Source organism: Rhinolophus sinicus, chromosome 1 (genome assembly GCF_057876585.1).
Source record: "Rhinolophus sinicus isolate RSI-liver-muscle chromosome 1, RSI-T2T, whole genome shotgun sequence".
NCBI classification, from domain to species: domain Eukaryota; kingdom Metazoa; phylum Chordata; class Mammalia; order Chiroptera; family Rhinolophidae; genus Rhinolophus; species Rhinolophus sinicus.
Genome location: NC_142501.1, coordinates 24,128,026 through 24,155,626, shown reverse-complemented (window position 1 = coordinate 24,155,626; position 27,601 = coordinate 24,128,026). Strand labels below are relative to the sequence as shown.

The following is a 27,601-nucleotide window of genomic DNA, read 5'->3' as shown; positions in this document are numbered from 1 at the left end:
CTACACTTTATCCTGTTCCCTTTCCCCGTAATATTTTCCTCAACACACTAACCTTTTCCTCTTTGAATGCACAGCATTTAAGAGTCATAAAAACGATTTAAGTTTATTGCTCTGTTTCAGTCTTGCCACAGTCTCATTTTCTATTACTTTCCGTTGCATTTTTCATATATTAGAAACTAAATATGTCCTCCTGGGCTGGCTGGGAACCTAACTCCTACTCACAGTTACTTCTATTGCAAAAATGCACTGAGTTCCAAACATTCTACTAATACATTTAAAATATCCACAGACTGATTGGATTGTCTGATTATCTTAACCTACCAGGTCCTTGTAGGAATTAAAAATACTTAAGGAAAGAATCAGGCCCTCCTTGTCATCTGCCCCACATCTGCCCTTTCCCAAAAGGTTCACACTGGGAATTTTCTTCAGGAAATAAGTCAGAAGCTCATTTTGCAAAGCAATTTCTGTCTTGCTGGCGTAATTAATTGCAATTTTATGAAAACATCATCATCATATTCTTGGCTAAATTATAAAATGTTTAGGTTTTTACTATTTGAAAATTTAACAAAAACCCAGCAATGGAAAACAAATCTATTATCACTAAAAATAATGCTACCTGTTTCCCTCAAAATGTGCAAATATCAGCTTTCCCAAAAAAACGTAGTTTACCAAGCAAGAAAGGATGTGCGTGTGTGGGTGGGAACGCACGCACGCACAATCCCAGCACAGGATATTTGTTCTTTCATCTCTGACTAAAAAATACACCTCTAAAAGTATAAATGGACAGTCTACCATATTAAAGCATATATATTTGCTAAAATATCACTTGTATGTTTTGGCAGAAAATAAGACCAAAGCAATAGAACTGGACAAAGTATTGCAATTAAACTACTTACTAATACTTGTTTAAGAGTATTAATACGAAAAGGAAAAAAAGCTTTATTGCCAAGAAATAAAATTGAATGCTTCTAGCTGCAGTTTCAAATGTAGGTTAAGTATATGAAGACATTTGCCAAAATTGTGTGGCTATGATTCCAACACAAGAAACACAAAATTAAAGAGTTGTACAAATATTTGATATTTCCTGAGCTGATGCTGAAAATAACTCACAGGAAAGGGCTGCTGTTAAGATCTAGGAGCCCCAACCCCCACCCTCTGTGCATAATCTTATCGGTGCTATGACAACATGGAAGTGCTCATTAGGGCTATTAATTTACACTTCAATCATTATTAAAATTCAACAATACCACCAGATGGTAAATGCAACCCAAGAGAGCTATCTTCTAGACCAGGTCTGATGATTTAGAACACAACTGCTATAAATGGGGTATAAGACAACTTGTAATGCCATTTCATTTGACAGCTCTTTAAGCCCAGTTTTGTGTTTAAAATGGCAAACAAACATAAAAAATTTAGTACTTTCCTTCATCAGAGATGAGGGCCTACTAATTAAAAACAAATGATTTTGAAGTTTATTTTACTTTGAATTCTGGTGCTTGAGGAAAACCAAAAGATAAATTTGAACCTGTTAAGCGACAGGGACTTCTGGGCAAAGTTTCAAGAGACAGCGCTTCACATTTGCTGACTCCACTTCCAGTCTTCTCACTCCTCCTCAGCCTGCAATCTGGCTTCATCACCCAGAACACCAAAGAAACTGCTCTTATCAAGGTGAGAAAATGACCTCTAAAGGCAAAATCCAGCGGTGAGTCAAATGTCACCACCTCTAGGCATCTTTATGACCCCACTCGGGGTGTAACTCGGCCAAAGCGTGGCTTCATAAAACCACGTTGTCTTATCATTGTCTGCCGCCTCGCCGAACAGAAGCTCCTCTGGAGTAGGCACCCCCTTTCACCTCTGAATGCACACTGCTTCACAGATGGTCAATATATTTTGGAATAAATAAACGGAGGGTGTGCTATGTTACCTAGGAAAACCCAATTATCATACGTTTTCTTGGAAGTGCTTCCAGGAAGAAGAAACTAAAACAGAGGAAAAACCTGGAATGATTCCGGAGAAATTTTTTCTTGGTTATAGAATCAAGAAATCTGCTACAATTTCAAGAGAAAAAAATCCAACATTTGGATACTATTTTGCTGACCTGTCCATAACTCTTTAATAAAGGCCTATATTTTCAGAATTTCCTTATGGAAATCAAACTTCTTAACAGTAGTAACTGAGCACTTATCACCTGCATACAGTGAGAGAGAAAGGCCCACTGCCCCCTAGTTGTTTTAGATTTACTATGCCTGGAATCTTTGGGGAAAGAGAGCTCATAACTGTACCCAAAACGCACCAGAATAATCCAGAGTGGCTCACAATCTTACTTCCATCAAAAGTGCTTTTGGGAACCCAGAGCAGGGACCCAGTGATGACCTAAGTAGGACACTTAAAAGTTACTGTTTCTATGTCCATGGAACTCCCTTTACCCTCCTTCATCTACAGATTTGGGCAGGTCTTCCTTCCTCACTCGGGGGTTTCCCAATGCCGCTCCTTAACCCATCCAGCCCGCCCCCAATTTCTTTTACTCACTTTTCCTAGGGATCAGAAGCTCAATTAGCAGTATCACGCGGTTAGTAAAGGAGAATGGGGAGGGTAAGAGGAAAGGGACCGGAATAATAAAGAGAAAGGGAGGGAAAGAAAATCCACTGCATATGAAATCCCAACCATCAACCTTTCCTTTCTCCTTACCATTCCCGAAGCTTCCGATTTTCTCACAGCAAGCCCCCACTTTCCCATTCTTCTTTAGTCAGCTCACCCTTTCCACAAACCCTGCTGCCTCAGACCCAGTAGCTTTGAATCTCTGACATCCTGGTGCTCAACCCCACCCTGGTCAACTCTCCTGCCTCAGCCCAAAGAAGTGCTGAGAAGAATTCACCTGGGAAGGAGAGGCCAGGATAGTAATGGTTAATATAATTTGGGGGCTAAACTGGGACCCTTACCACCATTACCAAAACTGTTTCTTTGGGAAATACACTCTGAGTTTCAAATTATCATGAACTTATGGAAAACACAACCCTATTTGGAATTGGGGACTGCCTACAATTATTTTCTGATAAACTATAAACACGTTATAAATTTGTAAATCTTAAGCTAGTTCATGAAACATCTACATTCTAAAAAAAGGTGACCATATGGACTGCCCCCAAGCTCGCCAAATGTCTGTTTGATCCAGAATCTAGTTGGTTAAACTATGTAGACCCTGTAAACTAGTGAGACCCTATAAACCAGTCCCCTAGGTAAGATCCAGACTCTTCTCTGAGGGCTGAGAAACTGTTAGACACTCTTCCGACTCACTCGAGCAGAAAAACCTTACACATGGTTCGTTTGCATTTTTTTCTTATCATTTTAGGACCCTAGGCTTAGTTTTTGAATTAATTACTCCAAGGAACAGGTCTATAGTTTCAACAGCCAGACTACCAAAAAGGTTTTTGAAATGTATGCCCCACTTCTCATTTACCTTATTTTAGGATGTCCAGCTACCCTCCTCATGAAGACCTGGATTTTGCTTTCTCCATCTATTCAATGTTGTTTACAAAAAAATACAACCTCCCGGGCAAAACTGTTTATCTGGTCCTATGACTGCAGGCTTTTGATTCAGCGGGCACATTTTAGGAGTCTCAAGCCTGATTAGGGTTTCCTGCTCCAGGCCTAAAGAAAAATCTCTGTGGAAAGCTAAATTCAAAAGCAGAGCTCAGCCACCTTACTTGATGGCCTGCAACCTGTGCCCTTGAAAAAGAACCTTCCTTATGAACGCCACCCAGCGGCGCTGGCTGCCTACATTAACCCATTCCAACCTGGTTTCCCCCAACCGAGCAGCGAAGCCCCTAATTGTATAAGAAGCCTATCAAATAAAGCACAAGTTCCAGCAGTTTACCACTTGCATTAGAGAAAATGACAAACCTTTAGTGTACAAGTAATGTCTGTCTGGCCCCTAAGTGTTACCTGGAATGCTGATGTGCAGGCCCAAGTTGCCGCTGACCATCTGGAGCTTCATATGGCTCTTCTACCTCGTACACGTTGGCATCGGTGTCCTCCATGCTGCTGGAATTCTGCCATTCCAAGTCTGGAATGTTCCCTTCAGCCGTAATAAATGGTAAGTTCTCATACTCTGGTATTTCCTCATAATGTTGTATATTTTCATACTCAGGTGCACAGTCACTTGTAACAGATTTGCAAAGCACCTGAGACGTTGCCTCCCTGGAGAGCATTTGGTCATCCAGAGACTCAGCTCTTGGTCCATGAGTCGCGCTGGTCTGGCCTCGAGACTTCTTCCTCTTCTTCTGGGATTCCAAGCTGTAGTTATCTGCAGAATACGCTTTGATGGGTTTATTTCTCTTTTCTTCTCCTACCAACAAGCCATGCCAATCACTTTCAATCCCTTGCCGACCCCCACTTGAGAGGTTGCCTGCAGTTGCGTCTCCAAGTTGGTTACTCTTGGACCAGAATTTCTGGAAGTCACTCTTCATGAAACAGATGGACAGCTTCATGTTGAGCAACTTCTTCAAAGAGTTTTTCTTTTGCGTGTCTTTGCAAGGCTTGGTGCACCTTTCGACATCCACAGCAGATAGTGATTTTGCTCTAGGCTTGTTTAGGGGAGGGGAAGGCTCACTATTAGAGGTTATGGTGACAGACTTTAAGGATTCTGGGTTCCCTGAAAAAGGTAAAATGGGATGAGGTAATTTCCACACTGGCTTTTCTGAAGTCCGTTTGGGCATATCAAAGGAGGATGATATACCATGGTTTTGGGCACACAATGGTCCGAGGCGGTGTCTTTTGGGATCATTTTCTGAATTTTTTTCTTCGTTTGAGGGATATGAACTTTTCTCCACAAGCTCTTCTGAGGCAGCCTTTTTAAGCACTCCTGCAGCAGGCAAGCTATGTCTTTGAGGTTTTTTGGGGACAATTTTTGAGGAACTTTCATCTTTTATTGTAGATTCCTTTTGCATGTGAGGGACAGGCACTCCCAGGTTACAGGCAGTAGGCAAATGCTTGTTGCAAGTAAATTTCACCTGCTTAGGCAGGCTCATAGATAGAGAACTGCATCTTAGAAAACTGGCCGCTTTGTCTACAGCAAGTGACATACTAGAACCACCTACTATCCTGCTGTCAGAACTCAAATTAGAGTCTATTTCTAAAGGAGGTGTCACTTTTCCAGAAGAATATGTTTCATGACACATGGCTTTCTCTGAACCAACGAAGTTTTGTCTGTCGCTGTTGGAGTCCGCATTCAATTCAGTTTTACTTCCTGGCTTCACTTTGCCCACCTGTTCCTGGTTACACAAATCATTCTGACAAAGAACACTGATTTCATTGTTTTTCAAACTATCTTCATAAAGACAAGAAGAGTTACTGTCTAAATTCTCTGGTTCTTCAGTAGTTTCACTAGGAGCATCTACATGCTTCTGGCGTAACAGGCGAGCAGCGCGTGTCTTCCTGGGCTTGGGAGTTGGAAATTTGGGGCTATATGGTACTAAGTGAATTTCTAAGGGACCGAGATCTTTGATGTTTGATTTACTAATTCCATCTGAAGAGAAAAACGTATTTCTTTTACCATTCGCCAGAGCTTCTTGTTCAGATGAATGAAAGCAAATATTGCTTTTTTCTCTGTGGTCCTGACAAGTTTCAAAATTCTGAAATTCACCAGTAGGATGTTGTAGATGGCAGTGGTGATCAGGAACTTTTTCGAAGTTGGACAGGGAAGGTGACACGTCTGCAAAGTCAACTCTGAACTGTCTGCTGGGATTACAGCCATCATTCATTTCTGGGTTGTCTGTGGATCTGTGTTTCTGTGGGGAAATAAAAGGTGACGCTCGTTGTGTTAAAACGTCCTTGAGCTTATCTTCTAGGATGCTTGCCTTTAAAACGACTCCACTCTGGCTCTTACCAGTTTCACCGTTAGAATCACATTTACTCCTTGTTTTTATAGCAGAAGAAGAGTCATCAATTTTACTATTTTCTAAATTTTGAGGCATTTCTAAGGGCTCTAAGACAAGCTGCTTTACACATAAATTCTCTCTATTCCCAAGTCTATGGATACACTCAGAATTGCAGGAACACACTGGTAAAATACAATCATTGCTCTGATGCCCCACATTTTTACAAGTAGAGTTGTCAGTGCTTTCAGGTAATTCTTGTTTATGCTCTTCCAGGTTCACAATGATTTTCTTTGATGGTGACTGCCCGATGTCGCGAACAGGTAAGCCCTTCAGAACTTTTGGCTTCGGGGCTATTGCTGGTTTGGTTTTCTTTGTTGACTGTGGAACACTAGAAATCACAATATCGGGTTTGGGTGCAATAGGAGGTGGAGCTGGCTTATTATTTGCCACCACAAACTTTGGTTTGGGGGCCACTGGTGGCTTCTTAATCTCTAGAAAGAAAAAAAATAATTTGATGACAAACCAAAGTACAAGATGATAAACGATTAAATTAGATAACTAACTTTTGACAATATGGTGAACTTCCATTTTACTAGATAACGTTACATTAGATAGAGTCAATATTCGTCTTATAAAATTCCTTAAATTGCCCTTCAATTCCAGTATACAAAGCTTTGGATATGTTGTACATTTCTTAATAAATCCAATACAGTTTTTCTTCTAACTTTGGAAACAGATTACCATATCTTCAGACAACATTAAATGAAGTAATTGGCCTCTGCTTAGAGCCTGAATAGCAGGAGAAAATATGCCAGCTCATTTGCTAAGTGCTAAGAATTGAATTTGCCTAAGTTATATGTAAGACACAACTCTTTAAGCTTCTCATAAGAATAAGCAGTATTCTTCTTCCTCAGTGATATACAGTAGAGGTGTATAAAAGACTTTTATCAATAATCTATGTCACTAACACCCCAAAACAATCTTAAAAGGAAAGAAAGAAATCAGAAAATTTCCAAACTTAAAACTAAAAAGTAATTCTTCTGTATTACTTGAGGCTCATAATAAAGTTGATATTTCTCTGTGCAAGCGTTGTCAATTGGGAATTTTCATTGTAATCCTTCACAGAATTTTATTTTTTTAAAATTCACATATCTAGGCTGTACCCCAGGTCTAATCATTCACTTTCTGGGGATAGAGCCTAGATGTCTGTATTTCTTTTAGGTTTCACAGGTAATTATGCTCTGTACTCTTTATTAATAACCACCTTTCTAGTGCATTTAAAAGATGACCACAACTTCTAGTGTAGCAATTCTTCCTTGACATAAAAAGTACTTAAGGAGCTAGATTTGTACAGGCCTGCTCCTAGCCTACAGAAACCTAATGAAAGCTTTACACAAAAGACCTATAAAATGGTCTATACAGAGCCTGAACATCAGGTTCTTTTTAGTTCTGTGTAAGTTTTTCCACCTATACTGTCACTTTATCACAGTCATACTTCCCAAGGAGACTTGCGATAAAATATTTTATCTTATACTTCTTACTCGTATACTTATAGTTTGTTCCTCCAATAAGATCTAATGCTTAATAAAAACTTAATTTACTGAAAAACATAAAAAGAAACCTCTCAAAATATGTTCGGAACATTGTTTAATTATTTGAATACACAGAGACTTTGACACTTCATTTGGTGATTAATTTCTTTTCAACAAAGGAAATTAGTCACATTTGGGAAGATATTACATGGAACTGAGTTTAAAAAAAAAAAAGAGTAGGGTGCTCTTTTACAAACCAACGAAGAATTTCCCAAATCCCTAACATTATGCGTTCGATAAAGATCACATAGCAGATGCCTTCTCACTAAATATAAGGTTGTAATAAAGAAGACAATGAAATATCTTCAAAATAACTTAATACAAATTCCCAAAGCTATACAATTTTAGTTATCTGTCCAATCAGCATATTAGTTTGGTTTTTTTGGGGGGTGGGGGCAGAAAAAAACTGTTAAGACCTTCAAAGCCTAATGATAAAACTGGTGTAATGGTCTATTAAATTCAACTCCTGATCTATTAAGTCTTAAAAGAAAGGATGAATGCCCTAGGCTTCTTCCTAACCTCCCATCTTACTAAAGATAATGAAAACTGACAGACTGTCATGTTGATTTCATTTCTGTAACCATTCTTTAAGCATCATACCGCTGGGAATTTTGAAGGAATAAAAAAAATCCGTTTTGCAAGATGGAAAGAGTTCTGGAGATTGACTACACAGCAATGTGAATGTACTTAACACTACTTAACTGTACACTTAAAAATGGTAAAGAGAATAAATTTATATTTTTGTATTTTACCACAACTAAAAAAATAAAAAATAGAACCCATTTCATCAAATTAATCTTTACTTTTTGAATCTTGCAGCTTTGTCAGAGGCTTCTGGGTCATTTAACCACTCAATTTTTGCTTTTTGGTTAAATTGTTTTTTACGCTCTGCTCCTGATTTTAGCCTTTTCTTTAAATGTGGTTTGTACATGAATCTGCTTCCAACGGAGCAGTGGTTGATTCCCAACAAATGTAACCCAGCATTATGTACCTAATGCCATCATTGAATTAAAGAAATAAATGGTGAACTTTGGCTCACCACTGCTGGTTAACCATGTATTGGAGGAAGTCAAAACATAATTTGAAGAGCTGGCTAACCTGTGTGCAGATGTGGCTGCCTCAGTTTCTCTACTTGTAAATGAGGGAGTTGAACCGAACTCTAAAGCCCATATATGATTCTTAGATACTTGCTTCAGGAGAACACTTATATTCTCCAGCCTCTTTGCCCTGCATGATTTTTCTTCAATCCAAGTTTGTCTCCACCACTGGAAGGCAAGCTCCAAGAGGGCAAGCACTTTGTCTCTTTGCAATGTCACCAATGGTGAATATAGGGCTCTGCGAATAGTCAGAGCTGCCAACATACACATACTCTTTAATATGTCTCAGTAACAGGAAATTTCTTTAAAAAAAATATCCACTTTAATGTAGAATAATATTTTGAAAAGTTAGCAGGAATCAACTTCAATAGGATTACTGAATAAGTTCTTAATTATTAGAAGGAACAAGTGTTCAACTAAGTCACTGGTACAGCAATATCTGAATTCTTTCATTATTATTATCATTATTTTTTCATGGCTCTATTTTGAAAGAAACACAACTCAAAAAATAACAAGCTGTTATATTATGGTCTGCTCCAATGTCAAACTCTTGAAATAAGTACACGACATTTGGAAATGAATCCAGCACCTTTGGATCTTAATACTGTATCAACAGTCAGACCCAAAGCTTTTTAGAGCAAAGCAGCAAATCTGTTATTTACACAGCTGTTTGGCTCCAGGGAAAAATAAGGTAAGAAAGTAAAGCACTAGTACCATTTTACTATTACAAACATACTGTCATCTGTTACACACAGATGGCTGCAGTTCACGTGTACACTTTCTTCCTTATTGGACCAGCCATAAAGCAAAGCACAGGCATTAATGAGACAGTGAGCTGTACAAGTTCAAAAAGACAGACAACATACACCTATTATTATCTCTCCCTTTAAATAAAATGGTTAGAATAATTCTAAAATCTCTAGTATGGGCCTACTTTCACAGGTGCAAAAAAAATAAAGCAAGCTCTATACTTCAGGAGTAGTAGAACTTAGTGTTCTACAACATTTCTCTTACACCCTTAAATTAAGCCAACCACCCCAATACCACTCATCAGTTTTTTTATAAACAAACATCCCCTCCCCAAATTGCAAATAACTTTCCTAAAGTTTTAACGAATTTGATTATTGTTCCAAAAAGCATAAAGAGCTTGTAAGAATGATGAACACATAATTTCATAATACGGTGGAAATAAAACCCAGTTCTTTTCCATATTCTCCATGTAGACATGAGAAAATTAAAATAAATCTTAACAGATGGGTGAACAAAAAAGTAGTTAATGCTTCTTAGCAAGCCATGTTAAAAACCAACTAACTCAGCTAAACACAGGAAATGTCCCTTTTTTAAAACACCACAAAAATGTCTGTGGACTTCTTTAATTGTAAAGTTGATAAAATATAAAAATAGCTTGCATTATTTTAGGGTAATTCAAATGAAAGAATCATAAATTTCCAGACTGAGCCCTAAATCAGGTTTACATATTTAAATGACAAATTAAATGCTTCTGTATCTGTTCATTATAAACTGTTAGGACTGGAATTGAAAACTGATACATATAAGGTATTTTTTCTACTTTGTGCTTGACACTCCAAAAGAGGGGAGAGCTAAAATTGGCTGGAAGAATTTAAAAATTTCCAAACACTTTACATTTAAATTAATTAACCTAGTTCAGTAACAAAGAAAACTTGAACAAAGCTGAGGCACATAAATTTAGGATGAAGATAATTCACTTCAAGTAGAAAGCTTCCCCTTGGTAAGGAAAAGAGTTTATAAATAACATAACTTCAACAGTTGTACGGGACATACCTCCAATATAGACATACAACATCCAAAAGAAAAGATCCACAACTTCTTCAGGAATACTAGTACAGGAATACTTCACCCTTTGCTTTCTTATTCCTATTGGTTAACTTTTTTCCTAGTTAGTTGTAATCTGATTACATCCACGTAGCAATGCCACACTCCAATATATCTAAGCTTTAGAAATAATACAAATCGGCACATTTCGAGTGCTGCTTGACAGTTTCAAGTTGCAGGAATTTAAAACAAATGCCAAGAAAAGCAAAGAAAATTTAATCTGATACTTAAGTGCTGATTCTAGAAGTAACTTTGAGGGTTAACTTTACACTATTTTACTGTAAAGTTTCTAATGCAAGTTTATTTCTTTCAATGTGGACAAAACAAAGAAAAAAAACCTTAATACATTATCAAGCTGTGGTTTACAAATTAACCTATGCTCTTATGAAGTGAATTTAACAAAACTTTAGTAATTATTATGGAAAATAGGAACTGTTCCTTAAAGAATGTTTGGAAATATAATGTCCAGAATTGCTCAAAATATCACACAAAGGTAAACATAGACTGTCATTTGGATGAAGGGAAAGGACTATGGGAGGTAGACGGAAAATAAGGCTGTTTACACTAACCAGGTAGGAACAAAAATTTTAAAAATCCGTAATAATTGGGTGAAGACGAGCAAAAAAATTGCCATAGGTAATTCTATTCCTCTCCTCAGGTAACGGGGAAATCCACCAGGATAGGAGTAACAATGTCTAAACCTCTTTATCTAGGAAGTAACAAGAGTCAGGATTTCCAGTCGATACTGGGTTGAAAGCGACTCAGCACAGTCGAGTTCAACGCTCCGGGAACACTGCCCTTTCCCAGAATAACCGATTTCTTAACATGGGAATCTAAACTATTTTCACACGCAAAGTCGAAGTCACTCAAATTTTAGGAGAGACAAGCAAACGCCCTCTTTACATTTCGCGTTTCACCTGGTGCAAAGAGCTCCCAACGCGGGTCTCCTTTTAAAGGCAGGTCCCAAGAGATCCACGATTTCCAAACAGCCTCTCTTGGCAGGAAGGGACGACAAAATGCGGCAGCAAACGCAGTCTGCTCCGCACTTGCCACCGTCCTCGGGAAAGGTAGAAGGAACACCGCCAACCCACCCCAGAGGGAAAAGTTGTTCCACAGCCCAAGAGTAGCAGCGCTCGTTACAAACTTTCCTGCGGCAGCGCGAGTGCCGTCACTTACCGGCGGCAGAAGTCATGATTCCCCCAGCAGCTTGCTTCCCCGCTCGCCCCCCTCAATCCATGCTTCCCTTACAGTCCATTGTTTCAAGAGTTTGGGCAGAAAAGAAAAGCCCCCGCAGCGCCCACATTTCGTCCCGCGGCCCCGCGGCGCAACCGAAGCGCGGCACAAAGGATGTAGCCGGGTCTACGGACCCGGCGGCTTTCCCGAGCGCGAGCCGCAGGCGGCGGGCACGAGCAGTGTTCACCGCGACTCAGCCGGCGCGTGCCCCTCTCGAGCTCTAAAAAAAAAAATCAGTGCTCCAGGCGCCCCCTGCCAGTCGTAGCAGTAAAAGGCGGACAAAGGCCCTAGGCTCCTCCAATCAGAGGGCTCGAGCTTCATCTCGCTCCTGCCCCTCCCGCCCACACGCTCATCCTCTGCTCCAATAAATAGGTCTAGAAAGGGGGCGTGGGCTGCGAGGCATGCTGGGAATTGTAGTTTTCTAGACACACGGGACCAGCAAAAGCAGACGCCTGGGTGCCGCCTGTTCCCCCGCCTTCATTTCCCATCGTGCTGAAGCGGGTGGCATGGCGGAGAAGGATGACACCGGAGTTTGACGAAGAGGTGGTTTTTGAGGTAAGGGGAAAATGGCGGTGGATGTGGATTGCCTTTGTTTGAGAAGGATGAGAGGGAAGGCGAAGGGCCGATCCCGGGGCGAAGGATCGGGTGACGCTCCTGCCAGCCTAAGTCACCGAATCTCGGCGATTTCTGGGCCTAGTGTTGGCTGCAGCCTGACAGGTGTAGCCCGAGACGCCCTCCCGCAGCCGGCCTCAGTCTCCGGCTGGCTCAGAATTCCCAGCCAGGCCGGTGGATTAGAGCCCTGCCTGTTTCTTCCCCGAGGACCGACACGCCTGGCTGGGGCGGGGCCCAATCGTGCATTTTTGGATACTCACCGATACAGCTTAGCTTCTCCCTTTTTCGTCCTCGATTTTTTGGATCATTATCTAGAAGTGCCTCAGGTCCCTGTTCCTGGTCGAGGCGTGGCTCTCGGAAAGAACGCAGCAGGTGCCAGTTTTCTAACACGGTTTAAAATATGTGGGGGACCTACTGTGAGTGATTGGGGCCGGGCCGTCTCAGCATGTAGGTTCAATTCTTTTGTCCTTTGCTGTTTCGCTAAGTGTAGCCAGTTTGATTCAAGGCTCCGGGTGTGAGTGCTTTTGTGTGGGACTATTTTTAAGACGTTCTCTGCCATCTTGAACGAAAAAAAAAAAAATCAGGCGAGTGTTTTTGTTGCTGTTTGTCTATCAGGCACAGGTGAAAACTCGCTACCCCTATATAGATGTGTTGAGTATGTGTATGTTTTACGTTCACACATCTAATTATATTTTAAGAAAAATTTAAATGATATGGCCCATTCCGTACAATGGGAGAGCTAGGCACTAAACAGTAAAGAATGATAAATGTTGAAATAGGTACAAACTGTCATTGGAGGGTTGATTTGGAAACCGCCGTCGGTTCTTGTTAGCCTCCGAGAAGCTACGCCCAGTAAATGATATCCGAAGTGAATCTTGAATTATGAATCGGATTAGGAAGGAGGGAGAAAATGCATCCTCACAGGGAGAGAGAACTGAGTATGCCAACGCTGGGAGGGGTGAAAGTACCTGGTGTGGAGTTTTCAGGGGTTTGAGTATGGGAGTGTCGTTACATAAAGTGGTTTGATGTGGCTAGAAGGTAGAAGTAGTTGAAGGTAGGGCTGTTTTACCAAAATGAAGTCTGGATTCGAGGAGCTCACTCAAAGGGAAGACAACCGCCTGCATTTTGGAAATGAGAAGAAATAATGGAATATTGTAATAGCTTGGACACGTACTTATAAGGTAAAATCAGAGACAGTTACAGATTCAATGTGGGAGCTAAAGAAGAGACAAAAATCTGGGTGGCTTGGATTTCTAAAGGAAGGAAACTGGATGGGTGTTATTTTTTTGCCCTATTATTTTCTTGGAGATCTGAATATAGTAGTAATAAATGCTCAAAGAACACTTAATTGTAGAAAATAAGCCACAAAATTTAAATCATTCGTTATCTCCTATGGTACCATCCAAAGACGGCCACTGTTAACATTATAGTATGTGTTCTTACAGACTTTTCTATGCAAATACATGTCTGTGTGTGATATTATTAACACAAAAGATATCATACCACATAGAATTTTGTATGAATTTTTCACTTACATTTATCATGAGTCTTTCCTATTCATTATCCTTTGAAAACATTATTCATAACATAATATCCCCTTATGAATATGTATCATAATATAACTATTTTCCCTTTATGGAATGATTATATTGTTTCAAGATACTATTGTAATCAACATTGAGATAAGTCCATCTTTAATTGCAACTCTGAATTTTCCTTAGAATAATTTCTAGAAGGGAAAATAGTGGGTGAAAGGGTGAACATTTTTTTTAAGACTTATGCAGAAAGGTTGTACCAATTCACATTTCCATTAGGAATAAGAGTATTAGTTTCACTACATCCTCAGCAACAGCATTATTAGTCCTTTACTCTTTGCTAATTTGCTAGGGAAAAAATAGCATTCCATTGTTCAAATTTACCTTTTGTGTGTTTATTGGAGCCATTTTTATTTCTTTGCTTGAACATTTCATGGTTTTTACCCATTTTCCTATTGGATGCTAGCTTCTTAAAAATTGATACATGATTTATTCATGTTATTTTTAGATTTGATTTATTTGCTCGTGTCATGTGCATTAATTTTATTTCAGCAGAATAGTCTATGAAAAAGGCACAAGTCATAAATATGCATATTGGTGAATTTTCACATATGAACACACCCATGTAACAGCATCCAGATCAAGAAACTGAGCATCACCAGTATACCAGAAGCTGTCTCTTGCTCTCTTCCAGTCACTTCTGCCCACTCCAAGGATAACCACTATTCAGACGTATAATAACTTAACATGAGTTTTGTCTATTTTTATAGTGTACACACTGTGCAATTCCATTTCTGTATGCCCTTTTTTTGTCTGATTTTTTTGCTCTCTGGTTTTGTTAGATTCATCCATATTGTCATGTAAACATTTTTTTTTTTTAAACTTTCATTTATTTAAGTGTGTTTTCCAGGACCCATCAGCTCCAAGTCAGGTAGTTGTTTCAGTCTAGCTGTGGAGGGTGCAGCTCACAGTGGCCCATGTGGGGATCGAACTGGCAACCTTGTTGTTAAGAGCGCTGCGCTCTTACCAACTGAGCTAACCGGATGCCCCCATGTAAACATTCTTTTTAATTTCTCCGTAGTATTCCACGTGAACATACGACAATTTTAAAAATCCATTCTACTGTTGATGGTTTGGGTAGTTTCCACTTTGAGACTATTATGAATAGGGCTACTGCAGACCTCTTAGTGTATGTGTTTTGTTGAACATGTGTTGGGTATGTACTTAGAATTGCTGAGTCGTGGGAAATGCATAGGTTCACCTTTTGTAGATATTGCCAAGTGTTATTCCAACATGGTCGTATCAATTTATACTCCTACGAGCAGTGTTTATGAAGTCCGGTTGCTGTCCATCCTCACCAACATTTGCTAATTTTAGTCTTTCTTTTTATCATTCTGGTGGGTGTGTACTGGTATCTCCTCTTGACTTTAATTTGCATTTCCCTGATACGGAAATTAAATCTTTTTATGTGTTTGTGAACCCATGTATCCTCTTTTGTAAATACAATAATTCAAGTTTTTTAGCATGTTTTTCTATTGGGTTATCTCTTTCTCTTACTGATTTGAAGGAGTTCTTTACATGTGCTGGATACAAATTCCTTTGTTGAATATATGTACTTCAAATATCTTATCTCAGGATATAGAAAGAGATCGGAAGCTGCCGGATTCGTTTAAAAGGCAAGCAATAAAAATGTTCCTGGGCCGGCCCGGTGGCTCAGGCGGTTAGAGCTCCATGCTCCCAACTCCGAAGGCTGCTGGTTCTATTCCCACATGGGCCGGTGGGCTCTCAACCACAAGGTTGCCAGTTCAACTCCTCGAGTCCCGCAAGGGATGGTGTGCAGCGCCCTCTGCAACTAAAATTGAACATGGCACCTTGAGCTGAGCTGCCGCTGAGCTCCCAGATGGCTCAGTTGATTGGAGCGCATCCTCTCAACCACAAGGTTGCCGGTTCGACTCCCGCAAGGGATGGTGGGCTGTGCCCCCTGCAACTAGCAACGGCAACTGGACCTGGAGCTGAGCTGTGCCCTCCACAACTAAGACTGAAAGAACAACAACGTGAAGCTGAACAGCACCCTCCACAACTGAGATTGAAAGGACAACAACTTGACTTGGAAAAAAAAAAGGCCTGGAAGTACACAGTGTTCCCCAATAAAGTCCTGTTCCTCTTCCCCCCCCCAAAAAAAAAATGTTCCTGAGTTGGAAGATTCACTATAAAGATGTCAGATCTCCCCAAATTAATCTATAGATTCAAAGCAATCCCAATCAAAATCTCAGGAGGTTATTTTTTAACTGAAATTGACAGGGATTCTAAAATTCATTCAGAAATACAACCAACCAAGTATTCTTAAAGGAAATCTTGTAGGGAAAGTAATCTTAAAGGAAAATACAGCTGGAGGGTTTTAGTCTATCAGCTACTAAGACCTATTATAAAGTTATAGTAATTAAAATAATGTATTGGCACAAGAATGGTCAAAATGACCAGTGGAAAAGAGAGCAAAGATTTATTACAAAGGCAATATGGTAGTTCAGTAAATGCCAGGTTAACTGGACATCCATGTGGAGGAAAAATATGTTGACTTTGATACAAAAACAAGTTTCAGATGGATGAGAGATCTAAACGCAAAAGGTAAAATAAATCTTTTAGAGAAAATATCTTTGTGCCCTTGGACTAGGCAAGTATTTCTTTAAAATCCCTAACCATAAAAGAAAAAGGTTTAATTGTATTATAATAAAGGTAAGAGCTTCTCTTCACTGAAAGACACTATTAAGAGATTCTTGCTGAAGACAGACCAGTGTGGTCAGACATCACTTGGAAGATGGTAGAAGATGAGGAACCAAATACTGAGGGTGATCAGATGTGGAGGCTGGGAATTAGCAGAGTTCTTACTAATACTAGATTTTGCAAGAAAGTGCACAGATGGGCTTAGGAGATGGTTCTGGAGTTTGACTAAAGTTTAGTCAAGCAAAGACTCTTTGTCAATAACCAGGGAAAAATTCTAAGTGGCTTAGAATTCAGGCTTAAAGACTATCTCATTTGCAGGTTGGGGAAAATATAAACCTCTTCAGGGAGAGTAAATTATTTTTAGAAAAGGGGAGTGAATGGGTCCTTAGAAGACTAGATGGAATATAGGTTTGTGACAGTTGGTCTGAGTGTGTAGGCTTCCAGCCTCTCCTGTGATAAAAGTCAATCTTGTCTGGTTGATGAAACTCCTGCAAAAGATTATTTATGACAATTGAGTTCCTTTTGGGAAGATTTGTCTTTAGGCAGATAAGGGGAGTTCAGAGAAATCCTCTCCCTCCATTTGCTGTTTTTCAAGTGCCCATAGCTCAAAATAATACGCCAAAAGGCATATTTGGGGGTGGTATATTCTGCTACCCTTCAGGAATGATCTGTATCTTGAAGGTATAGCTAAATTGGCCCTTAAACTGTCTTGGCCTTTGCTGGGGGTAAGGGGAATGGATGCTGGTCTACCAATTCCATTTCTTTTATGGTGATTGCTCAGTTCTAGTTTTCTATTTTGGGGGATACTTTAATAGTTTGGTTTTTTTTTAATTTTTTATTCTGAAAGGCAATGTAGTATAGTTGTTAAAGTAGTAGAATCTGGAGCTACACAGCATGAGAATCCTATTTACAGTATTTATTAGTTAATGTGACTTTGAGTAGTTTACTTCTCTATGTTTTAGTTTTCTCAATAATTAAATAGAAATAACAGTACCTATCGCATAGAGCAGTTGTATTAAATGATTTAATGTAAGTGAAGTACTTACTAGGTGAGTGCCTGGCACATTGTAAGCATTCAGTAAATGTTAGCTATTATCAAATTTTTCCAGAAAATTGCTTTTTATCTACGTTTTCAAAACTATTGGTATCAAGTATTCTTAATTGTTTCTCAGTTTTTAGTTTCATAACACTAATTAGATCTTATTACTTACGTTTATTTATGCCCTCTCTGTTTATGTTACATAGAGTTGGCCATAGTATTGACTTACCAGATAGATTTTTCAAAGAACCAGTTACTGGTTTTGTTTGGTCAGCTCTGTTGAGGGTGTTTATGGTTTAAATTTTTTTTAATTAAAAATTTTTTACTTTCTTTAATTTCCTTCTGCTTTCTTTGTGTTTATTTTACTGTTTTTTTTCCTAGCTTCTTGAGTGAAAAACTTAAATACTGAAAATAACTTGTAAGGTTATAAATTTTCCTATGAGTACTGTATTGGCTGTATCATGAGTTTTAAAATGCAGTTCGTAATTTCCATTTTGATTTCTTTAGTCCTTGATTTATTTAATATCCGGTGTATGCGTAAGGGATCAATGTTACTGTCAGTAATGATTTTTCTCCATGTGCCCTTCCAGACCCATAATTCCACCCTGATCATTATGGAATGCATCACCTGTATTCCCTTGTCCTATGGATACCATTTGGTTTCAGCCAATGAGAAGAACCTGCAAATCCAAGGTATCTTAGTCAGCTCAGGCTGCTATAACAAAAATACCATCGACTGGGTAGCCTATAAACAACAAACATTTATTTTTCACAGTTCTAGAGGCTGGGACATCTAATCTTATCCATGTGGCTGTTGTAGGTCACCAATTTTTAGCCTGCAGTGTGGTTTCCTTCCTATTCACTACTCCATTACTAAGCCAGTGCAACATATTACAGTTTTGTTGAGTCAGTCCTACTAATAGGTACCAAGGTCTATATCAGCTATAGATCCTAGTACAGAAAACAGAAACCCCTCTATCTACTATAAACAGGAAAAGATTTAATACAGGGAATTAACTGGTAAGAATATTGTTGGAAGGGCTAGAAGATCAAGCTCTATCAAAGATGTTAATGCTCATGAAGCCAAAAACACATGATCATGAGCATAGCTATAGCCCAAGAAACAGGAAGTCGTCACATCTGCCTCTCAATAACCTACGAAGATGATACTCAGAATCGAGCCAGTGTCTCTACCACAACTGCCTCTGCTTTATCAGGAAGCGGAGAATATGTATTGGAATACTGCTTTTGAAACATTTTGCCTCCACAGCTGTATTCAATAGCACTCCCTCCCCCTCAAAAAAAAGCAGCAAGAAGTGAACCTCAGCTTTTTTCCCCCACCTTCTAGATCTCTCATGAGTGTACCTAATTGGGGGAGCCCTAGCTGGAAGATAATCTGGGAAATGCCACATTTAGCTTTCCCATTTCTTTAATACAAGAAGTACACTAGAAGGAAAGAAGGTAGAATGGATGTTGAACAAACCAGTCCACCACATCCATCATTGTACCTAACCTCTCCTCCCCTAAGAAAATGTAACTGGCATATTTTTGGTATATTTGGTATAACACAGTTACTGTAATGATTTTCAGAGTCAGAAATCAGACTCATGTCTTAAGACTTACTCAGAGTTATATGCTGCATTAAAATTAAAAATTTTAAATCAATCAGTTTTGGAAAGTGTTCCAACCACATTCTTTCCCTATATAATAAAACTCCTTTGAAGTATAATACAATTTCTTGGGTTATTAGTTAATTCGACTATCTTTTCTTCTAATTTTGGTCTTTTGTATCTCCTTCCAGAGGTTAGCTTTTGAGTCCTACTCTGGGAAGACTAGGGGTGGACTGAAGGGTGGTGTAGTGGAGGAAGCAAGAAAGGGAAGGAAGAGGGAAGTTCTCAGGCCCAGTTCCCAGGCCTTGCCCGAGACATCTGACCACCTTCATTGCATCAGGGCTGGAGTCCCTGTGTACCTTCCCAGTTAATTCTGTTCTCTTGGAGCCTAATGACTCCAAGAGGCTGAAGTGGGAAAGACAGCGTAACCTCAGATTTGGACCTCAGGCTGAACAACAGGACAAAGTTTAGGAAATGATGGACACTGTATCTAACATCGATGTTAAACAGAATCAATACTGAAATGTCAATATTGTCGTTTTATTCTGTTACTATAATCTAGTTAACATGTTTGAGTCACCTTAGGTGTTCAAGTTCTGATGTTGCTCTTTCATAGCTTTCAGGTGTTTTCATTGTTAAGTTGCAGAAACTTTGAGTCATTCATCAGATCTTGAATCCTACTTTTGAGGGAAAAGTATGAAAATGAGAACTTTTTATAAGGACTAATATTTCTACCTCTTTGATTTAGTTGTAGTGCATCTAAACTGTTTCTTTGTACTTCATTATAGAGACAACATTGTCCTTAATGGACCTTTTTATTCTTTTAAATCTCTGTCCTTTGTAACCTTATTTTCTGTAGTTCAACTCGTTTTGGTGTTTGTTAAAATTCAGTCTCTTTTCCTTTGTTCGTGACTGAGAAAGCTAATATTTGCCCCTCTTACCTTGATCTCTTTCCCTCCTTTATACTTCTCAGTCAATTATGAAATGTTAACCTTTTGTTGGCAATGTGTTCAGGTTTAGCTACCCCCACCCCAGCACTAAATCAATCAAAAAATGAGATGGCTCTCACACAATTTACGATGTTAAAATTTGTGTGTTTTTTTAAATCCTCTCTTGCTTGAGAGATTCTCCTTTATATTTTTAAAGGTTATCATACATCTCTAAAGAACATTAAGGTATTTTTTTATAGGTATCATTTGTAGATTCTTTTCTACTTGCATTGTTGATTTGACAAATGGAAGGAAACTGTTTTTGTCTGTGAGTATATACATTGACAGTAGTTGCTATTTTGATAATGGAGCTTGCTGTCCGGAATAATTATAAATACAAAATTTAAGATATTATTGTATCATTTTTATTCTTCCTTAAAATGTATCTTCAGTTTCCAATAGTATAAGAAGCTCTACAATTGTATTATATAAAATAATCTTCTAAATAGTAACTGAGATAGGAAGCATAGCAAAATTAATGCTTTTATCACTACCTGTACTAGAATATTTATTAATGGAGTTATTAAATTTTAATCATATTGACAAAAAGATTGACCGTTAAGAAGACCAGAGCTAGTTTATCAGCAGATATGCAAGCATACATTTATTTAATATGAATTATAAAAATTCTTCTTGGGGAACAAGAATTGTTTCTATAGACTTTTCATTTTTTTGTCTGGGTCATGTTCTTCCATTTTGTCTTCACATTGCCTCGTATTTAACATTTTAAACAATATATATAAACATTCCAAAAGGTGGGAAGTCTCTCATTTGTGTATTTTGAAAGCATTTAATAAAATGCAAGTTTCTTTGTCTCAAGCTATTATACACAGGGCTTAAATTACTTTTTATGGTTGTATTGTTATCTTATATAGTTAAAGACATTCATTTTTAAAAAGCCTCATAGAAACAGGAGGAGACTAGTAGTCAAGAATGACATTAATGATATCTTGAATGAATCATTTAACTTCTTTAAAGCTTGCTTCCCATTTCTTATATGAAGGCGTTATACCAGATAATCTCTTAGTATTACATTATTTTCAAATCTGGTAAGTTGAGTGAGAGTAGGCTCTTAGAGGCTTCCATTAATTAGGAAATACAGGAAGAAGTACAGCTCATTTCCAGTCTATTTTTCGATCAGAAACTCTGATTTAATTTTAGTTTTCCTGGTTCTCTCCCAGGTGTTCCCAAAAGCAAATGATGCCTTAAAGATTTAGGAGAAAAGACCCAAAGCTCAATGTGCTCCATAGGGCATCATGTTAAGAGAGTGTATTGATTCTATTGCCTCTGGATATTTAGAGTATTGCTTATGTATCTATTGGGACTTCGTATTCCCACTGCAGCAGATCAAAATGCCCATTAGTATTTATTTGAAATAATATATTTGAGGACATCTTTTATTTTTAAATCCACTTTGTAATTTTTTTAGCTAAAAGAATCTGGCCACTTATATATCTTGTTGGGATTTTGCTGATTAATCCACAACCATTAACCTTGTGTCTTTAACACCTTTATTAAAGTGGATTTTCTACTTCAGTGTATATCTGTCCTGCCCTGTCCTTTTTGTTTTACTTTTCCTTACAGATTCTCCCTTTCTGATGAAAGGAAAGAATGAATCAAATTGAAAGATCTGTCCTTTTTCTCTTAACAGATCCACAAATTCCGTCTCCAGTTATTATTGATAAGGAAGAAAGAGAAAAGGTTGAATGTGATATAATATCCAAACCTCATTCTAATGTTTATTGCATGCTCTTCTCATACCCAGTATTTTGCCAAGGTATCAGACCTAGGTCTTTTTTTTTTTTCAAAAGTAGTTTAAAATGATAGTTTTAATTCTTCACCTTGCTTCTGCTCTGCGTTTAGTAAGTGCTCAATATATGCCAGTTAATTAAGCAGATACTGAGTAATATTAAAGGTACGGAGAACTCAAACCACCATTGCTCTCTTCTCATCCCTGAGTTAAGACCAAGTCACTGTTGCTCTTTAGTTTTAGTTGGTTGAGTGTATAAGCTGTGAAAGTCATTTTCCTCCCATTGCATCTCTTCATCTTTCTTTTGATGGATGTTTTGTTTTGGACTAGATTGTATTGTACTTGAATACATTTGTACTACTGTATATAAAAAAATTTAAAGTTACTCTTTACTCTTTTTAAAACTATTTGTTGTTTAGACTGTTTCATGTAATATTAATTGGATGGGATACATTTCTGTTGGATAATATTAGAAGGAAGGAAAATGTATGAGTTATATGTCTTACCTGCTGCTAGTTGAAAAAACTTTTAAGTAACAAAAATATTAAGTAATACCCTCTAAAGGCATTTAAAAAAATCCCACTCTCCCTGTTACTTCTGCAGTTACTGAGTAATACTGAGTGGCACTGAAGAAATTATATTCAGGTTTTTTTCAAAGAGCTGCTTCTAATAAGAAAATGCTTAGTAATGATGAAGACACGCCCTCCAGGTCAGTGGCCATTTTGTAGTGTAGTTCTTATGGAGAACAAGTGGGAACCATCAAAGAAAGAAGTGTACGGAACAAAAGAATATGGGCAAGAGGTACTAAATTTTTCATCTAGGTCAACTGGAGAAATTAGAACTATGATGTCTGTGAGTAATCTAATTAGTTGAACTAATTTTTGTAGACTCTTTTAGCCTACTTAATCTTTTGAGTTCTATGATTAGAGTTTGCTTTGCTGATATTGAGGAATAATTAAATTAATACTTGGATTTGGGGCTTTTGGAATAATTGTTTAGAAATTATGTTGAAATGTGTAGACTCCAAATGAAGTATTTCCTGTTATTTTATAATATCTTTAATTTTGCAAGGTACTATTCTATAATATTCAAGGTTTAAGGTGGGGAGGGTGGAAGACAATAAGTGATTATTTTCAGATTATATTTTCTGATTGTATACTGATTAAAGATAAATGAAAAGTCTACAGAAACAGTATATTGGCAGTATAATTAATAGTAATGGGGAAATTTATTTTCCATTGTAGAGTTTTGTTAATTATGACAGTTTTAGCACTTTATATACCAAAAGCTTCTTCCTTAAAAATAGAGAAAATAGCTACCTTGTGTTATTTGATAATGACAGTCTTCCTCGTCAGCTTATTCTGTGGTATTCTGCAGTTAGTCTGGAAAGAAATAAGGAAATCAGAGCAACTGCAGTTCATTCTTTTCAGTAATATAGTTTTATAATGCTGTTCTATATGCAATAATCATATTTAGATCTATAGCCTTAACCTATATTCAAAGGTAAAATATTTTAAAAATATTTTCAGTAGCTAACAAATGTTTTCATGTAAATAGTCCCCAATCAAACCCCTTTAATTACAGATATCTTGTTCCTTAAAGATTTTGTTTTGTATAAGAAATCTTGTAGAGATTCTACTGGCATTGTGGAAACTTTTAAAATATATAACTTACATTAGGGTACTATTTTTGAAGAAATTAAAAATTTATACAATTTTTTAAAGAATTTTACCTGTAAGAAATCTGATACATTCTATTAACAGGGGAATGGAGATCAAAGGCTTCTAAAGAGGCACAGATCTGTACAGGTGTGAAGTCTTCATTAACAAAGTTACTTCTGCATTACACAATTTCGGGTTTCTGTGCCAATGCTTCCTGCCTCCTACTGCCGTCTGTTAGTAGCTCACTGTATTTCCCTAATGCTTTTTGTGTTTAATATAGACTTGCAGAGGTAAAATATCATCTGACAATAATTAGCATTTTATGAGACCTAATAGTATGGCTTCAATACAGTACTGATATCTTAAATAAATGAACTATGTAATAGTTGAGTATGTTGTTAGCTTTAATATAGAAAAGTATACAGGATCATTCTAGTCATTTGCTAAACTAACAATCAACACCTTTTTTTTTTAATCAGGCCTTATGCTAGGCACCTTTTCCCACATAAATAGCATGAATATATTCTCATTGTAAAAAAATCAAATGCAGGAAAAACATCAGCCCTCCCTTAATCCTTTTCTTCCCCACTTCTGCTTTTCTCCTCAGAAGTAACCACTGTAATCAGTTTTCAGTGTAATTATATTCATATATAAACATATGCAAATATATGTCTAATACACAGAAATATTGTATAATTTGACTTTTTAAATATAAAGGGAGTTCTTAAAAGCTTATAGTCATCAGTATTCTCATATGTACATTGAAAGATACTTTTATAGGTATATCCATAAAATAGATGTCTAGTGGAATTGCTAGGTCAATGGATACATACATTTATATTTTTATAGACATACTCCCACTAATAGTATATGAAATATTTGTTTTCTCATACCCTCGACGCCATTAAATATGATCAAACTTCTTTATTGTTACCAACTACCAGATAAAAATTATATCTTTGTTTTAACTTGCACTTCTTCAATCAAGGTAAAAGTCTAACATGTTTTCATTTGTATTTACCGTTTGTATGGGTTTTTTTTCCTTTGAACTGCTTTTTTATACCCTTTGCCCATTTTTTGCAGTTTTTAAAATCTTTTTCTTATTGGTTTGTATGGGTTTATTGTAAATTGAAGAAATTAGTTTTATCATATATTGGCCATATTTTCTCTCCAGTGTCATAAGAGTTATTTTTTCAACCAAATGAGCTGGACTTCAAAGTAATTTGTAAGGATAAAATACTATTGTTTTTATAGTCCCAGTATCCTTTGCAGCCAATTTTTAGGCTTGTGTAATCTGAGGCAAATACATATGGATTATAGCTCATCTGAGAAAGAACAGATTGGGAATAAATGTAGGTATTACCAGAAGATTTATGTTGACCATGTGAATTTTCTAATAATCTGTTAAGTAATTTTAAAATTACAAGTCTAGTTTCTGGTTAAAAAAATATACAAATTATGCAAAATACTATATTAGACCAAGTTAATGAACTTATTTACTCTAAGTTACTTGCAGTGTAGCAGAGTAGATAACAGATTTGGCTATTGTCTGGCTGCCTATATTCAAATCCTGGCTCATTTACATACATGACCTTGGCAAAGTTATTTGGTCTATGCCTTAGTTTCCTCTTACCTTAAATGAGCTGTGGCTTACAAGGTTATTTTAAAGATGAGATGAGTTAGTATGTAAAAATGTTTAGAACAGTGCCTAGTACAGGGCGGATATTTAAGTAGTGTTTGGTGCTGCTGTTGTTTGGGGAGGCTGTGGTGGGGGAGGAATTAACCAAAGCAGGTGAGAACCTACACTGATTATCCTCTTGTGAGAAAAGAGTGCACCTATGTAGTAGCAAACAGAATTAGCAGCCTCCACTGTGGTCTTCTCCAAACCAGAGGTAAACACTGCTGTGGCCTAAGAAATGGGCAGAGGGAGCAGGTCAAGGGCCATTTCCGGATGTCTACCCCATAGCCTGTGGGAAACTGCAGCACTGGAATACTTGCTTTATTTTGTGTGATCTTGTTCATAACGATGCCTGCTATGACTCTATCACCTTTGATAACTAGACTTCTAAATTGATCTATTTGCCTTTTGATTATTTTTCTTCTTTGCATGTTATACCTGAAAATTTTCCTCTGGTTTTTTCCTGAGTTATTCCCAATTGATACTTTGTTAACCCTAGGCTAATAAATATAGAACTCACTTAAGGATGAGTGAACAGAAAAATCATAGAGCCCGTAAATCATAAGAATGCCAGTTCTGTGGAGGTTTGGAGGAGTTACCACTTTCCAAAATATATTCACAGAAATAAAAAAGAATTCCAGATTTGTGTTTTTCAATTCAAGAGACTATAGTTCTATGAAACTTAAAGCCGCCAGTGAAAGGGGAGTAATTTGAGATGAGGACAACCTGAAGAGAGAAAAAAATGCTTGAATTAAAAATTGTACCATGCAGGTCAGCATTTGGACCTTACAGAATGTAAAGTCTGATTTATAAGTAATTAGCCATGTCTTACTTCCTGTTTTCTGGTGATCAGCTTGGGGCCTTGCTGAGCCTGCAGGGACTGCCTCTCCCAGAGGTAGCAAATTCCTAAGAGGAGTTAGCTACTCACCTGGATAGGTGCTTCTCACCTGGCCACCATTTACCTGATTTAGTCGTTCCAAGGCCAGGTTCCCTGCTAGGGACGGCCCCTGTGCTCCAGAGACTGCTGACATTCTTCAAACTAGCCAGTCTTAAACCGGCTTACCTTGCCTTGCCCATTCCTTCCCTCAGAAACCACAGTAAAGGCTCTTGCCCATAATTTCCTCTCCTCCCTCCTGACCAACCCTGGTGCTGCCCCATGTGCCCTCCCCTCCCTGTGACATCGTTTGCTCCCTTCTCTTGGGATTTGTGACTACAGCAAACTATCTTTTCAGTGACAGTTGTCTCCTAATCTGTTGGCTTCACCACACCTGAATAATCCTATACAATAAAATGAACTTGAGAGAGAAGACTTGGTTATTCCTTCTAGATCTCTTTTTTCCTCAAAAAGGCAATTTTGTGTTATGGTTACGGGTGTAGGCTTTGGACTCAGACCAGCTAGTTTCACATCCTGCTGGGTGACCTTGGACAAGTTATATAACCTCCACAGGCCCCATTTCCTTGTATAACAGGAGTAATAGTACTAATATCTTTTTAGAAGTTTGTTGTTAGGAGTAAAGTAAGTATTATAAAACGTGCTTAATGCCTAGCATGTATGCAACTCAACAAATGTTAACTATTTTTGCTATTACTTATTATTTTCCACTTTTGCTCGACTTTTTCAAAATACTGATCTCTCTTAGGGCCCTCTTGTCTTCTCCCACTCAGCATTGTCTCTAGCTGAGCTTGTCATGTCTCCATACCTATGTGCTACCATGGGTTTGCCGCCATACCTGTCCGCTACAAACTCAAACCTATACCTTCAAACAAGGCAACTCTTGGTCTCCAGATACTTTAGGTCTAAGTTATTCACATCTGAATATCTCACAGGCAGCTCCTACTCACTGCCTTCCTCTTCAGATTTGTTGCTCTGCCATGATTTTATATTTCAGTATATAGTACCATCTAATTGTTCAAACCAGAAATATAGCAGTCATTTTGGCCCTTCCACTATCAACCACTTTCAGTCATAAATGTACTAAATTGGGGGGAAGGATTCATAAACTACAGAATGTTTATTATATTTTGGGAGAGGGAATAGGGGTTGGGTAGGTTAAAGAAAGTTATTTTGCATTTTATGTCTTTTTGTACTGTTTGAATTTTTAATTTAAAAATAGCGAAACAATAAAAAAATTGAAATCTGTGAAGTTGAACAGTTGAACTTGGCTTCCTTCTATAAGTAGAAAAAAGTTAACTTTTTCCTGAATATCCCCAGAGAGAAGTTAATGGCAGAAAACTACTGTAACTCTAGTGCCTGATGTATAGTAGGTGCTCAATAAATATTTGATTAGAGATAAATGAACAAATGATGACTGCCATTTAAGTTTCGCTTTTTGTAGCTAAATGATTTTTCCAGT

General features: G+C 37.7%; 2 protein-coding genes across 17 annotated transcripts in view; one reads left to right on the top strand and one right to left on the bottom strand.

The window, feature by feature from the left end:
• FGD6 (FYVE, RhoGEF and PH domain containing 6) overlaps window positions 1-11,984 on the bottom strand; it is a 94,086-nt gene extending 82,102 nt beyond the window's left edge. For 5 of the 6 annotated variants that reach the window (XR_012494064.2, XM_019732166.3, XM_074326161.2 and 2 more), the window contains exons 1-2: window positions 11,596-11,984; window positions 3,943-6,367 (exon numbers count right to left, since the gene is read on the bottom strand). Coding sequence is in view for 5 of the 6 variants with exons in the window: in XM_019732166.3 (XP_019587725.3) it covers window positions 3,943-6,367; window positions 11,596-11,611 (2,441 nt within the window). In the remaining variant the exon portion in view is untranslated. Of the gene's footprint in view, window positions 1-3,942; window positions 6,368-11,336 lie in introns of all 6 variants that reach the window. The other variant, XM_074326162.2, reaches the window with a different exon arrangement.
• Window positions 11,985-12,077: 93 nt separating this feature from the next.
• Window positions 12,078-27,601, top strand: part of VEZT (vezatin, adherens junctions transmembrane protein) — a 66,618-nt gene continuing 51,094 nt past the window's right edge. For 6 of the 11 annotated variants that reach the window (XM_074326166.2, XM_019732160.3, XM_074326165.2 and 3 more), the window contains exons 1-2: window positions 12,078-12,207; window positions 18,150-18,252. In XM_074326166.2, coding sequence (XP_074182267.2) covers window positions 18,205-18,252 — 48 coding nt within the window. In that variant the 5' untranslated portion in view covers window positions 12,078-12,207; window positions 18,150-18,204. The remainder of the gene's footprint in view (window positions 12,208-18,149; window positions 18,253-27,601) is intronic. The other 5 variants (XM_074326169.2, XM_074326167.2, XM_019732164.3 and 2 more) reach the window with 1 other exon arrangement.